Below are 14,950 nucleotides of genomic sequence, written 5' to 3'. Positions count from 1 at the left end.
AGAGCTATTTGAATTCAGCCACACTGAAGGTCTAATAAACGAGTCAAAAATGTCCCTCCGGTGTCATGCACACACTTCCATGATGGAAAACTGAGGAAGTGTGTGGATAAAGTGCAGCTATGCACGGTTTCTGCTTCCTGGATAAAACTGACTGTTGGAGGCATGGCTTTTAACCGACAGACAGGAACAGGAAGCAAAGAGGCAGAGCAGCAGGCTGAAGAGGCGATTTATGTTTTGCGGTGCTCCAACAGCAGACTGCTGTGTGAAGAAGAGCAGACTTTACCTCACAGGTAAACCGTCTTTCTGCTGTTTCTCCTCTTTGCTTACAGCTGGTCTTTTTCATTTGATGACTCAGTTAAGACACTCGTTTGAAAATTCACCTAAAAAGTTTCCTGATTTCCTGAGCTTGGTGATTTTTTTGTGTGTGGATCACCTGTGGAGGTTTTCTGAGGTTTTGTGTTTGAGAGGTAGCTGCAGAGGATACACCCATGAGCGGTTATGATGCTGAAGTCTTTAATTTCAGACTTTTCCTTTGAGAGGAAAGGTGTCAGGTTAGATGGTGGATGAGGACCCTAAATGCAGACTGATGGGCGAGCAGGCATCAACTGAAAATGGCTTTTTTATTCTAGGCGAGGTAATCACTGCAGCTGAGGCAGACACATAACAAAGGCTGGGATAACGCTGGTAACAGGGTAGCTACAGAGAAACGTGCTATTAACACAAACAAGCAAACTAGGGAGAAAGGGAACATCAGGGAACAAGACTGGGGAAAGTAAAACTGAACACTTACCAAAATAAAACCGATGGAGCGTTGTCAGTGCACAGGGAGGCACGGTAAACATAAAGAAAGAACCGATAAACAGAACCTCTGCTTTCTTTTTCTTTTTCTTTTTTTCTTTTTTTTTTTTTGTCTGTCCCATTTGGTTCTTTAGCCGTCAGAATTGTTGTCTGAAGACCAAAAAGGATACCCAATGGATTTACTTTGCCCAATGGATCATCACGGCCTTGCCTTATTGGTCCATTTGATCGACCTTTGTTGTTATTATTTATTTTATTTTATTTTCAGTTGTTACAGACGGGACAGACATGACTGGGGGATAGGAAAGGGAGAAAGAAAGATGAAGGAAAAGAAAAACAGAAGGGAAGAGGGACAGTGAGAAAGGGCACTTAGAAAGACAAAGAAAAAAAAATCTCCTGGATCACCTGTTGAGAGAAAAAGAAGAGAAAACAAGCAAATAAAGAGAGCAACATACTAAACACAACACCATCACGTTAATCTAGCTAAGTGTGAACAGCAGTAAATACTAAATATTGAATGTTGTTGTGCAGCACAGACAGCGCACAATGTGCTTTGAAGTAGCAGCTAAGAAAGGTGTAGTTTATGTCTATGAACAGTGAACACCCGTGTGCACACCCGTGTGGATCAGCGCGCTTGTATACAAAAGGTTTCTCCATGTAATGGTCTGCTAGAGTGTGTGGGGGGCCATAGCCCCGTCCCCCAGGGCATGAAGCAGGCATGGAGGAGATTCAGGCTCCAGACATCCAGAGGCCCCAGAGTGCGAGGACCCAAGGAGGACCACTGGAGGGGCATCCGTGCCACCCTCCTGGGAAGGGCTGAGGAGATCCCCAGACGAGGGGTCACCCAGTAGCCACGGAGCAGAAGCCAGAGGGGGCTGCACTGGCATGCCCGCCGGCTCTGCCGGCAGCCAGCTGTGCCAGAGTGAACCAAGCCGCAGGCCCAGAGGCCGGAGGCCCGAGGGCCCCCCACGCCCCGGAAGAGGCCTGACCGAGCGACAGGCGCCAGGCCCCGCCAAGTAGCCACCGGGAGTGAGCTGGTACATACCTGAGCGCCCAGCCCCGGACACCAAGAACCACCAATGCACCAACCCCTGAGTGCATCAGTCACCGGCAGGGAGTGTGGTGAGGGGAGATAGGCCTCCACACTTTGGAGGGCCTGGGTGTTCCCAGAGAGGTGGAGTCTAAGACCCGACCTGACATATAGACACAGACAAACAGGCATACACAGACACAAACATGCATTCCCACCCTCATGCACACATATACAAACACTCAGCACTCATCCAACGTAGGAATAGACATACATGGACATGTACACACAATCACACTCCCCAAACATACTCTATACCCCGGGTCCAGGTACCCTCACCCCCAGAGGGGGAAACGGCACCCAGACCCAAGAGATGTTACCCTTTCCCCCGGGGTGGAGGCAAGCAGACCGCCCCAGGCTCCGCAGCAGCAGGGAGGCCAATCGGACAGCCAACACCTCCTCCCAGCCCGCCACCCCGATGGCTGGCAGAGAACGGGGGTGTGTGAAGACCCCATACCTCCCTCCTCTCGCTCATGTGTAGTGTTGCTGCGTGTTGTTCTAAAATGCATTTAAAACACGGGAGGGCATGGTGCTGCTGCCAGAGAGCAGCAGGTGTTAGCACGGCCCCTCCCGAGAACCCTCAATGTCTACATGGATTTAAAATTGAGAGGTGGGCACCGGCGCCAGAGGTGGGGTTGAATACACAGACCGTCCTCTGGACGCCGTTAACGTGCCCACCCTCAAGGCCCTATATATATATATATATATATATATGTGTGTTATGAGAGTGTGAGGAATGTGGATGTCTAAGTTGTGGAATAAAATTGAGGCACAGGTGGCCAGAAGAGGACGGGGGGGGGGCAGCTCCCCCGCTGACCCCAGTAGGCACCCCCGTCCTCTGGTACCCACCAAGGCAAGGGAGCACAGGCCCATCCAGACCGGGGCCTACGGCAGCAGCACCGCCAAGCCCCACAGGACCCGGGGCAGCCCACCCGACCTCACCGCAGAGGAAACTGTACCCACCCCAACATTCAATCATCTCCCAGACTACACATGACAACAGACACCCGGGTTAAGTTTATTCTCCACCTCTCCTATGTCTCTCCCCCACCTGCAGAGTGGACTTCTGCAAGGATGGAACAACCTCCCTGCCAGTTGAAGAGCCCCCCAGTTAGGCCAATGCACCAGAGGCCCCCTGCGCCAGGGCTGAGCCCCCGTGCACCCACCCGCCCACAACCTCGGCGACACACCAACGAGGACCGAAGCCCCCAAGGCCTAGCCAGAGCCCTAGCACGGGGGCGAAGCACCCCCGAACCCCAAGCCCCCACGCCTGCCCCGGATCCACTCAGGGGCAGCCAGGCTACCAGGCCAGTAACCTACGCCAGCACAGACCCTCCCCCAGCCCTGCTGCACGCAGCCACGAGGAGAACACCCTCTAAGAGCGACCAGAGCCACTAACCAGGTTATGACCACAACCCCCCGGGTTGAGCCCTCCAGGGATAACGTCCCTAGGGGTTCTCCAGGCGCCCTAAGCCCGTCCCAACCTCCACATCAACCACAATAGCTAAGACGGGACCAAACCACGACCCCCCACCCCCACTAGGTGATGGAGCCAATCAAAGGAGCCCAGAGGGATTGATCTAATGTGGTGGCAGAGGCTGTATCAAGACTAATGTGATCTATTAGATGGTTTCTATATTGGCTAGAATTAAGATTATTTTTATTTTTCCAGTTCATGAGGATCGTTTTCTTGGCAATGCATAGGGCAGTGAAAACCATGTGGACTGTATTAGTTTCTGTAGTGACATCATCCAATTTTCCCAACAAGCATACTAAAGGGGAGGCTGGAATGTTACATTTCAGACACTTTGATAAGTCTTCACATATCTCACGCCAAAACTTCTGCACTGGTGGACAGAACCAAAGAGCGTGGATGTAATTGTCTGGTGTGTTGCCTTGACAGTGTGAGCAGTTGTTGGAAGATGTAAAGCCCATCTTGAACATCCGATGACCAGTATAGTGCACTCTATGTAGTATTTTGTATTGTATTAATTGCAGATTGGGATTTTTAATCAATTTAAAAGGTTTTTAAGCAAATCTGAGACCAGAAGTTTTGGTCTAAGCTTACTGATAAATCTGCTTCCCACTTTGCAATAGGAAGGGATATTGATTCATCTATTTTAGAAAGTGTTCTGTATATTTTAGATAATAATTTGGGGGATTTAAGAGTAAGAAAATGTACCGCACTTGGTGGTGTTTGTAATTCATCTTGACTGAGGTTAAATTTCTTTTTACTATGGATTTAATTTGTTGATATTCTAAAAATCTTTTCTTGTTGATCCCATATTGTGTAACTAGTCTGTCAAATGGAATAAATTCTGTTCCTTCTAATATATGTTCTAAGTATTTAATTCCTTTACAACTCCATTCTGGAAAATTAATCATATTATTGTTTTGTAATATGTCAGGGTTATTCCAGATAGGTGTACGTTTGCATGGGATTAATGAAGACTCCGTTATTTTTAGAAACTCCCACCATGCTGTCAGAGAAGAGCTGATGTTGATGCTTTTAAAGCATTCATGTCTTTTGATGTTTGAGCTGATAAATGGTAGGTCTGAAATCTCTAGATCATTGCATAGTGCCTGTTCAACATCTAGCCAGGGCTCATCTAAGAAGGTATGTTTTAACCATTCTGAAATGAACTGAAGCCTGTTGGCTAAGAAGTATTGTTGAAAATTAGGCAGATCTAATCCTCCTTTATCCTTAGTTCTTTGTAGCGTTTTTAAGCTGATACGTGGGGGCTTATTTTTCCAAAGGAATTTAGAAATATACGAATCCAGAGATCTGAACCAATCTTGTGATGGTTTATTCGGGATCATTGAAAATAAGTAATTTATTTTTGGCAAGATCATCATTTTTATAGTGGCGACCCTTCCCATGAGTGATATGGGTAGAGATTTCCATCTAGTCAGATCACCTTCTACTTTCTTTAGAAGTGGGATGTGGTTTAATTTAGTTAAGTCTGAAAGCTTAGGAGAAACATTAATACCTAAATATTTAATATTTCCAGATTGTAGTGGGGCAGAAGAAGAATTATGGAAGGAGCAGTTAATTGGAAGAACTGTAGATTTTGACCAGTTAATTGAATAATCTGAAACTCTTGAAAACCAGTTTATTAGAGTAATTACCTCAGAAAGGCTGGTTTGTGAACCTCTGCTTTTTACATCATGTGAACCTTGTCATGGTCCCTGGTTTTGAGCTACTGTGGACTTTGATTTGAAAAATCTTCTGGTTTGTGTCATTTATTGGTGGGTCTTTTTGAGGCTGATGTCCTCCTCCCTTTGTGTTTCCTTGTATTGTGCATGTTGGTAATTGTGTTTCATTCATATCCTGTTTCGTAGTTTAGCTTGCAGACTGTCTTCCTGTTGAGAAACTCTGGCTCTGAAGCTGAAGTCCGTGTCGCAGGGAATAAGAAGAGAGCCACGAGTGTTCATCACCAGAGATGGGCAGTAACGCGTTACTGTAATCCGATTACTTTTTCAAGTAACGAGTAAAGTAAGGGATTACTATTGCAAAAACGGTAATTAGATTACCGTTACTTTCCCGTAGGAACGCTGCGTTACTGCGTTACTAAAACCGTGATTTTTTGCGAGAATGTCTCATGACAGTGACGTAAGCGAGTGCGACGTTCGTGACAACAGCTGTGTGCAGATCAACAATGGATAATATAACGAGTGCGGGAGAGAGTATGAGCGTGCAGCGTTTAAAGCGTGGAAGTACTGACCTTACTTTGAGTTTGATTCCGTAAAAAGTGACAAAAATATTAGCGTCCGTTGTGCGTGGGAAGAAAACTTCTTTTTACAGCGAAAAAACCCCTAAACTTCCAGGCAAGCATCGAGTGCGCTATGACGTAATGGGAAATTCACAGAGAAACTCGCGGATTCTTCAACTGACCGCTGCAGCACACCTGCACCAGGGCAAACCTCCGCCTGCCCCACTCCTGCTTTACAGGTGAAAATAGAGCAACAGGACCGCTGAGTCTTTGATTTTATTTATTTTCTGCTGTGTTTTACTTGCATCTATTTGAAAGACTGAGTGTAAACACAAAAAAATATTTTATTTTATGTGCTGGAATGTGCAGAAAATAGGTTTAAATGTTAAACAAATTTCTTCCAGTCAGAGACTGTTGCATATAATTTAATGTTTGATGCATAAAGTTAAAAGATTAAAACTAATAAAACAAGTTTCAAAAGAGACTTTTCCATTTGATCACATTTTGTATGATGGATTATGCAGAAAAAGTAGAATTGGGCTGAAAGATCTATTGCTTTATCACCTATTCAGGTTGTAAATCATGTTTTTAAAAAGTAACTAAGTAACTAAGTAATAAAAATAAGTAATCAGTAAAGTAACGGGATTACTTTTTTGGGGAAGTAATCAGTAATTAGTTACTGATTACTTTTTTCAAGTAACTTGACCAACACTGTTCATCACGAGTTAAAACTAAATGTGGAGAATCACCAGTTTAACACTGACTGATTAACCCTTGGGGGTTGTTCAAAATCACCACCCTTTCAGCTTGTTCGTGGCCAAAAGTGGCCACCTACAGATTAGGTCTGTAATTTTTATTATTTTGGGGTTTTTTTGCCATTTTTTCTGCATAAAGCTTTTAAGTAACTTCAGTTCTTTCCATAAATATAAAATGATTATTACTTTTTTATTTTTTAACCCTTTAAACACCAGTTTGTTTGTCCACTGCACCAGCTGGACGACAACCTCAAATCTCGCAATTTTATATAATTGCATTGCTACTGAAATTTCTTGTATTATTAATAGTAGAGTCTGGGGCATATAATTGATTCACATCAACATTGTTTACAATGCATTGTTATTTTAGTGCAGAGAGAGCAAAAACATAAAAACTCCCTCTGAGACTGTTCGTGGCCAAAAATGGCCACCCCTTGTTTACATTTACAAAATGCTATAAAATTCATATATATTAAGAAAAATGTCCAGTTTTTTTTACATGATTTTTTAGATTAGCATCAGGGCTGTTCATGAAAATCAAAATTTCATTAAAATTCTGAAATTTAACCCTTTAAATACCAGTTAGAGCACATAATCATAACAACTCATAAATAGAGAAAATCATAAAATCCCAGTTTTTTTCTAAATAATACATGCCATCTGATTTATTTGCTAACCATGATGAAGGTTACATGCATAGCAATAATTAACAGCATCAATGACATTTATGCATCTTTGTTTTTTTGTGCAGTGACAGAAAAACAAAAAAACTCCCTCTGAGACTGTTCGTGGCCAAAAATGGCCACCCCCTGTTTACACTTACAAAATGCTATAAAATTCATATATATTAAGAAAAATGTCCAGTTTTCTTTACATGATTTTTTAGATTAGCATCAGGGCTGTTCATGAAAATCAAAATTTCATTAAAATTCTGAAATTTAACCCTTTAAATACCAGTTAGAGCACATAATCATAACAACTCATAAATAGAGAAAATCATAAAATCCCAGTTTTTTTCTAAATAATACATGCCATCTGATTTATTTGCTAACCATGATGAAGGTTAGATGCATAGCAATAATTAACAGCATCAATGACATTTATGCATCTTTGTTTTTTTGTGCAGTGGCAGAAAAACAAAAAAACTCCCTCTGAGACTGTTCGTGGCCAAAAATGGCCACCCCCTGTTTACACTTACAAAATGCTATAAAATTCATGTATATTAAGAAAAATCTCCACTTTTTTTGACTAGATTTTTTAGATTAGTATCAGTGCTGTTCATCAAGACCAAAATTTCAATCAAATTCATAATTTTAACCCTTTAAATACCAGTTAAATCACATAATTGTAATGATTTACATAGGGATAAAATCATAAAATCCCCATTTGTTTTTCTAAATAATACATGCAAACTGATTTATTTTCTAACCATGATGGAGGTTAGATGCATAGCAATAATTAAAAGTATCAATGAGTTTTATGCATCTTTGTTTTTTTGTGCAGTGAGAGAAAAACAAAAAAGAATCCCTCTCAGCTTGTTCGTGGCCAAAAATGGCCACCCCCCGTTTACATTTACAAAATGCTATAAAATTCATATATATTAAAACATTTTTCTATTATCATTGGCTTGATTTTTTAAATTAGCACCGCTTATAGTCATAAAAACCAAAATGTAATTCAAATTCTGATATTATACCCTTTGAATACCAGTCATATTATGTATTATTATAGTAAAAATAGTAATAAAGTTCACATCTTTTAGCATATAAATGGTGAAACCTAATATGTTTTTTATCATCAATGCAGGACAGTAACAGTAACTGTTACTTTATTTATTTATTTATTTATTTATTCTTTCTTTTTTTTGGGGGGGGGGGAATGAATGGCCAAAAGCAATGTCACACATGGTGTGTTAGTGGCCAGAAAGGCAATTTAATGACCAAATAATCCCTGCAATCACCAATAAAATGATCAAAATTTATATTCCAGTATCTGTGTGCTTCTGTGTGCATCCTCATTAGCAGCAAGATGTACTAACCACATTAGAGTGGTTTTTGTAGGCACACTTTCTACACCTGGTTCAAGGGGCTGCTGTTCCGTTCCTTTCACGCATCCTTTATTCCCCATCACCGACTGCTGGTTCCTTGTGTGTTGCTGTCAAAAGAAGCATATTCCTCCGTTGCTTTGGCATGTGGGATATTGCTGTGGTAGTTTTGGTGAAGCCAAAGACAGACAACAAAATCTTCCTCTGTTGCAACTGGAGGAGCTGAGGAGGAAGCTCTGGGTTGTTTCCCCTGTGCCGGTTTTCATCTGAGGAGTTCCTCTGCCAATGTGACCGAAGGAAAGACGTTGTCCTCGGAGCTCGTCCGTCAGTTGGAGTCTGAACCCCATGCCTTTTTTACTTCCTGAGAACTTCCAGTGTTTTCATCCAACATGCTATGTATTGCTTTATTCTGGTGTAGGTTTTATCTCCACTTCATCTATAATCATCCAATCCTCACACCTTGGCCTCCCATGCAGGTTTGTAAGGGTGCACAGCAGCTAAAAGATCTCCTTTGTTATAAAAAAGTCAAAAGTAGATCTCAGGCTGCTAATGCAGGACTAGGGTGACCCCTAAGGGGAAATGGATTGTGGTGCAGTCTCTCTTCAGTAGTGGGACCCACATGGTTTTCCTTTCATGGCGGATCCACTGAGTCGCCAGCTCCTCGGTCTCAGAAAATGCTCCTATGTTCTTTTTTTTTTGGGGGGGGGGGGCTCCACCTCCATGCCCCCCAACCCCAATCCTCCCCCAAAGAAGAGGATTCGGGCACTGGCTAGAACTCAACATCAGTGGTGATGCAGTCAGCCTCTTTGAAGATTGTCCCCTCATCTTCTGGAGAGGAGGTTTCTTCATCTTGGGCAGATGTATTTTCTTCAAGGGCAGAGGACTGCTTGCTGTCCTTGCTCTCTGACCAGATCATATAGACAGTGCTTGAAGCAGTGATGACCTTCTTGCCATATTGCCAGAATAAATTATCTGGAAGCTGTTAGGCTTACTTACAGCAGTAGCTCTGTCTGCACCTGCATAAACTCCAGGACACGTTTGCAAATAGTGTTTGTTGTTGTTTACGCTCCAGCTGCAGCTGCAGGTTTGAAATCTGCAAAATGTCCCGTGATTGGGGTTTTTTTGGTTTTTGTTTTTGTTTCTAGAGTTGATATTTTGGGTATGGTATCTTTTGATGAAAAATACAAGAGTAAAAGTGCTTTTAACATGTGCTTCAAAGCTAAGTTTGACTGGGAACCTCAAAGCTCAATATCCTGCATCCACAGAAATTCACTGCAGCCTATGTAATGTTTGAATTTATTCCAGTCTATCTTGCAAATAAATGTTTGTACTGGAATGTCATGCACAAACACAAACTATTAGATCCTTAAGATCAAACCTATGTCAAAATTGTTTCATTATTTTGGTCCATTGGAGTGTGGTAGGCCATCAAAGGCCGCTACTAGAAACTCAGAATATTACATGAAATTGCTTGCTTGGCCAAAAATGGGTAAATGATGTAATTTGGTGAAAAACATTAAAAACTACAATTTTCATGTGTTGAGTTTAGAATGAAAGCAATTTTACCTAAATCGCATGATATAGTACTGTCAGTAACAAGGAATCAAAAAAGGTGGTTATAATGGGTTTCAATTGGCCACAAATGGCCACGATAGAACCAAGAGGAACTATTTAGTGTATAGTGAATATTATTGACATTATTAAGGAGCTGATGTTGAAAATTAAAAAATCTCAAAAAAATACACACCTTTGGAAAGTTTCATTCCATTTGCATTAACAGAACAGAAATGGTTGAAAAAAGAAAAGTGAAGTGGCCACAAATGGCCAGGATAGAACCCCAAGGGTTAAAAACTGTTAGTGCTGACCAAAATGAGGTTTAAAAAGGTTTTTGCTATTAGTATTTTCTATGCATACACAGAGTTAAACAGAAGACATATTTTTCATCTTTAGTCTCACTGATGAGTGGTTTTCTTACATCTGCACAGCTGTTTAGTCCCATTTCTTTGAGTTCTCTTTAAATTAAAAACCACAACAATTATATGACCATTTAGCAACAGCAGGAAAGAAAAACTCCCTCTTAACAGGAAGAAACCTCTGGCAGAACCAGGCTGAGGGAGGGGCGGGGCCATCTGCTGCAACAGGTTGGGGGAGAAACAGTCACTTTCCTTGATGAACATTACCCTGAATTCTGCCGTTGCTTTTTACGATTTAACCAAACATTCAAGCGATCACTTCCTAGGTGAGGGAGGGATGTGTTGCATTTGCTGGTATAAACTGTCCTCTCTGTCTCTTTAGCTCATCATGGACACTTTAGAGCCCATCTGGTCCGCCTTCTCAGGGATTTACACCCTAGCTGAAAACGTGAAGGCCAACAAAAAGCGCTGCCAGCGGATTTCGGTCCGAGTCAAAGCCCTCGAGGATGTGGTGAAGTCCATCACAGAGTTCTCTCCACAGGTAGAGAAAGCCCTTGGGGAGCTGATCCTAACTCTGGATTCAGCACAAAAGCTAATTGAAAAATACACTGCAGCCAACTTGGTGGAGCGCATCCTGAAATCGGGCAGCCACGGAGAAGAGTTTGATACGGTGAGCGAGCGGCTCAACGATGCTTACCAGGTCCTGTGTGTAGCTCTGCAATCAGAGCAGAGCAAGATGCTGTACGAGGTGTTTAGACAGAGAGAGAGAGAAGACGAAATGGACGGGAAGGAGGACGACACGGAGATGACCAAATGTGAGGAGAAACTGAATTTGTCTTTAGAGACGTTCAAGCAGAGCTCTTTAGTGTTTTGATCCTTGTTCACCAAAGATGATTCTGTTCCTCTCAGTGTTTCCACACTTAGAATAAATCCTGTTAAAGCGTTTGGACCAGACTCAGAGTTTGTGTTTCTCTGTTCTTCAGTGCTAATGGACTACATGAAAGAGCAGCAGGAGAAAACCAACACCATACTGAGACAGCTGGACAAAGTGGTGCAGATGTGTGAGTACGACATCGCTGAGCGGCCCTGCGGAGAGTTGTGTCATAAACAAGTCTGTGAATGGTGACTTACTGACAAACCACACATCTTATTTTGAGAAAGTGGGATTTATAATTGGAGTCTTTATCTTTTTTGTTCACAGTGAATAAGCCCAGTTTCAGCAGCGTGGCTGTGCGACAGATTAAACCAGATGAACTGAAGTATGAACATCCCAAAAAGCCCTTCAAGACAACAGCGAGCTGCGAGCTCTACAAAGGAGAATATCAGGGATTCCCAGTGGCCATCAAGAGATACATCAACCCCATGAACACCAGTGCACGGTCTGTACCACAGTTCAGCCCCATATTGGGATGAAACACAGGAAAATAGTCCTTCCCATTAGAAAATAACACACACACTCACTTCTTTATAATCAGAGGCTCCCAGTGCTCTCTGTGTGCTGCTGTATTCACTGCCATCAAACATTTTCTCCACATCCAGAGACGTGAAGTCTATTTTCAACAAGGAAGTCGACACCATGAAGCAGTTTGAGTCGCCCAACATCCTGCGAATGTTTGGAATCTGCATCCAGGATGAGAACGGTGAGCAGACCGAAGCGTGTGAATAACACAGAGGTGCATATTTTTTTGAACGAGCACTTGTATTTGAGCCAAACCTGAAAAATTAACTGCAGCGCATGAAAACGAGAGCGTCAGCCAACACAGGAAATGCAGTTCATCACTTTACACGTAGATAAGCAGGGTTCAAAAAAGAAAAAAGGACAGATGAAAACAGAAATCCACACCAGGGGCTAACCCTAAAATTAAAACAGGAACTAACAGACAATACTAACACATTTACAAGTAAATACATATCAGCCACCTCGCTTAGTCGTACCTGGCACAGGAGGAATGGACTTCATAGCTTGCTTGGTCACCAGTGATTTCTTGGCTTTAACTAGATTATCTCCCCCTGCTGGTACTGCAACTGAAGCATGCGTGTCCACGTCGGGGGGGATCCTCACGGTGGACCAGAGTGTCTGTTACACGCTATCCCCAGATATACATACGTGAAAACATCACAGATAAATGCACTCAGTGACAAACCTGTAGTAACTTGTCTTGTGTCTGCCTGTAGGACCCAACCCTCAGTTCTTCATCATCATGGAGTACTGTGAGAAAGGAAGTCTTCGCCAGGTTCTGGACTCTGACTACACTCTGACCTGGATCAGGAAAGCTCACATGTGTTTGGATGCAGCACGAGGACTCTATCGGTCAGTGTGTCTGCTTTATTACAGATTCCAACCTAAACTCCAAACAAGTTGGGACCCTGTGTAAAATGTAAATGAAGACAGAATGCAACGATCTGCAGGTCTCATCAGAGTCAGAGTTATTTTATTTACAATAGCACATAGAAAAAGTTGGAGGCTGGAAGAGTAAGTGGTGCTACGAGGAAAAGATGGAGGAACATTTTGCACCTAATCGGGTTAATGGAGAGGCGAGGGACCATCCCGCTCGTTATCAGTGCTTCGTTCAAAGCCTGCGTCTCTGACGGGTTGGGGATTGTATCAACGAAACTGGCAGCTGGCACATCTGGAGAGGCTCCATCAATGCTGAAAGGTATATACAGGCTTTAGAGCAACATATGCTCCGTCCAGGGAAGGCCTTTATATTTCTGCAGGATGATGCTGAACCACAGACTGCATCCGTTCCAACAGCACGGCTTCTCAGTAGAAGAGTGCAGGTGGTGAAGCGGCCTACCAGCTGAGAGCATCTGGAGCATCGTGAAACCAAAACCAGAACGAAGGAGACCCGGGAGTGTTCCTCTCCCAGAAGTACGGCAGCTTCTGTCCTCAGTTCACAGAAAGTTACAGGCTGTTGTTAAAAGAAGAGGAACTCTACACAGCGGGAAACATGGCCCGACTTTTAGGAGATATGTTCCTGCCCTCAAGTTCAAAATGAGACAACTTTTTCTTTGCATTGTAAAGTTTCTCAGCTGAAACCTTTGATATGTTTTCTGAGTTCTGTGAGTAAAGTCTGAGTTTATGAGGTCTGCAAATCATTGCATCTTCTTTAGAGTTGGGCAGCTTCACAGTGACCGTGTCGTTCATAGATTCATGTTGGTGATGATGAGTTTACCTGTCGTATCTTAGACTGCACAATACAGAGGAAAAATGGAAGGTTCACGGGTCCATCAACAGCAGCAAGTTCCTGGTGACTAAAGACTACACCGTCAAGGTACTGAAGGCAATGCATGCTGGGATTCCTTGCAGCTGAACATATTTGCTTCATATGACGGTTTGGTTGTTGTTTCCAGCTGGGAGGTTTCAGGCTGTCGAAAACAGAGACGTCTCTGAAAAGGCAGACGGAGGACAGAGCCACGAGGTCGCTGTGCTACTACTGTCCCGAGAAGCTCCACAACGCCAGCTTCAGCTACTGCAAAGAGTGGGAGATGTACAGGTGAGACCCCACGGCTGTCGTTCCACAGAGGTGTGCTCAAAGGCCCTCATTCATAAACTTTCTAAAAGATGGACTTAGCTTGTGGGTCCGAAAAGTGAAGCTGATGTAGAAGTGACTTGCATGTGCCATCGGAGCGAGACTCCTCTGGTTGGGGGTTTATGTGAAAACAGCTCCTGGCTGACCTCACAACACTTTACTGATTTCAAACCTGCTGTGGTTTGTAAAATGATCAAATTTGCTTTTGAACTTGTTTCAGTTTTGGAATCATCCTGTGGGAAATTGTAACCTGTAAGAATCCTTTTGAAGGTTTGTATCTAAACTAGACTCACTGAAGATTTAAACTAAGATTTGGAGTCCTCTCCATCGACTTCTCCTCCTGACGTGTCTTCAAATGTCTCGTAGGTATCTCAGATAAAGACATTTATCAGAAGGTGTGTAAAGAGAAGTATCGAGAGCCGCTTCCTGATGACTGTCCTGCAGAACTGGGACAGCTGATCAACGAGTGCCGGGCCTATGACGGCTTCCAGAGGCCATCAGCTGGAGGTGAGTTCAGTTACTCTGTGACTGAGTACAGTCACGGTGAGACTGAAGTTTCTGTTCATTATTACAGTTTTGATATTTTCTCCTGTGCAGTGCTGCTGGATAAACTGCGCAGTGTGGTGACACAAATGGAGGAACAACAAGACTGATTAGAATCATCCTGAAGAGGAAACACACAGTTTGGATTTTAACATTTGTTAAACAAACATTAATCAATACCAAATTCAGGGATCAGAGGAAGTTAACAAAATCAGCACTTCCTGTATGAAAGAGTGCTGCCTCTAAGGCTCATCCTTCGCTCTTTGCTGTGTGATCAACCCAAACAGCTGGAAGATTTAGCTTTGTTTGTTCTGCAGATGTTTCTGAAATTCAACTGTTTCAAAAATAAATAAGTGGAAGTCTGGACGCTTTACAGTCTTGGAAACATTTTGTTCTTTGTCTTAAAACACTCAAACCACCTTTTTCTGGCAGAATCTCACAAACACCTCAAAGATCCCACAAACAGCTGCCGTCACAGCATCTGAAACAAGTCGGTCCAACCTCCCGTGGCGGTGTGAAGTCAGACTTAAACGTTGCCAGCTCTTCTCACAGCTGTCCTGA

The 14,950-nt window shown here is 43.0% G+C and overlaps 1 protein-coding gene across 1 annotated transcript; it reads left to right on the top strand.

Annotated features, from left to right (window-relative positions):
- The first annotated feature begins 203 nt into the window (after window positions 1-203).
- Window positions 204-14,750, top strand: LOC134631880 (mixed lineage kinase domain-like protein). The gene is made up of 11 exons (XM_063480445.1): window positions 204-290; window positions 10,696-11,128; window positions 11,297-11,374; window positions 11,515-11,692; window positions 11,853-11,953; window positions 12,489-12,624; window positions 13,504-13,588; window positions 13,668-13,810; window positions 14,067-14,116; window positions 14,213-14,353; window positions 14,444-14,750. Exons 2-11 carry the CDS (start codon window positions 10,702-10,704, stop codon window positions 14,497-14,499), a joined length of 1,395 nt encoding a protein of 464 aa, XP_063336515.1. The 5' UTR covers window positions 204-290; window positions 10,696-10,701; the 3' UTR covers window positions 14,500-14,750.
- The last annotated feature ends 200 nt before the right edge of the window (window positions 14,751-14,950 follow it).

This window comes from Pelmatolapia mariae, linkage group LG7 (assembly GCF_036321145.2).
Source record: "Pelmatolapia mariae isolate MD_Pm_ZW linkage group LG7, Pm_UMD_F_2, whole genome shotgun sequence".
Lineage (NCBI taxonomy): Eukaryota > Metazoa > Chordata > Actinopteri > Cichliformes > Cichlidae > Pelmatolapia > Pelmatolapia mariae.
Note: the sequence above shows the minus strand (reverse complement) of the source record. Positions and strands in the feature narration are given on the sequence as shown.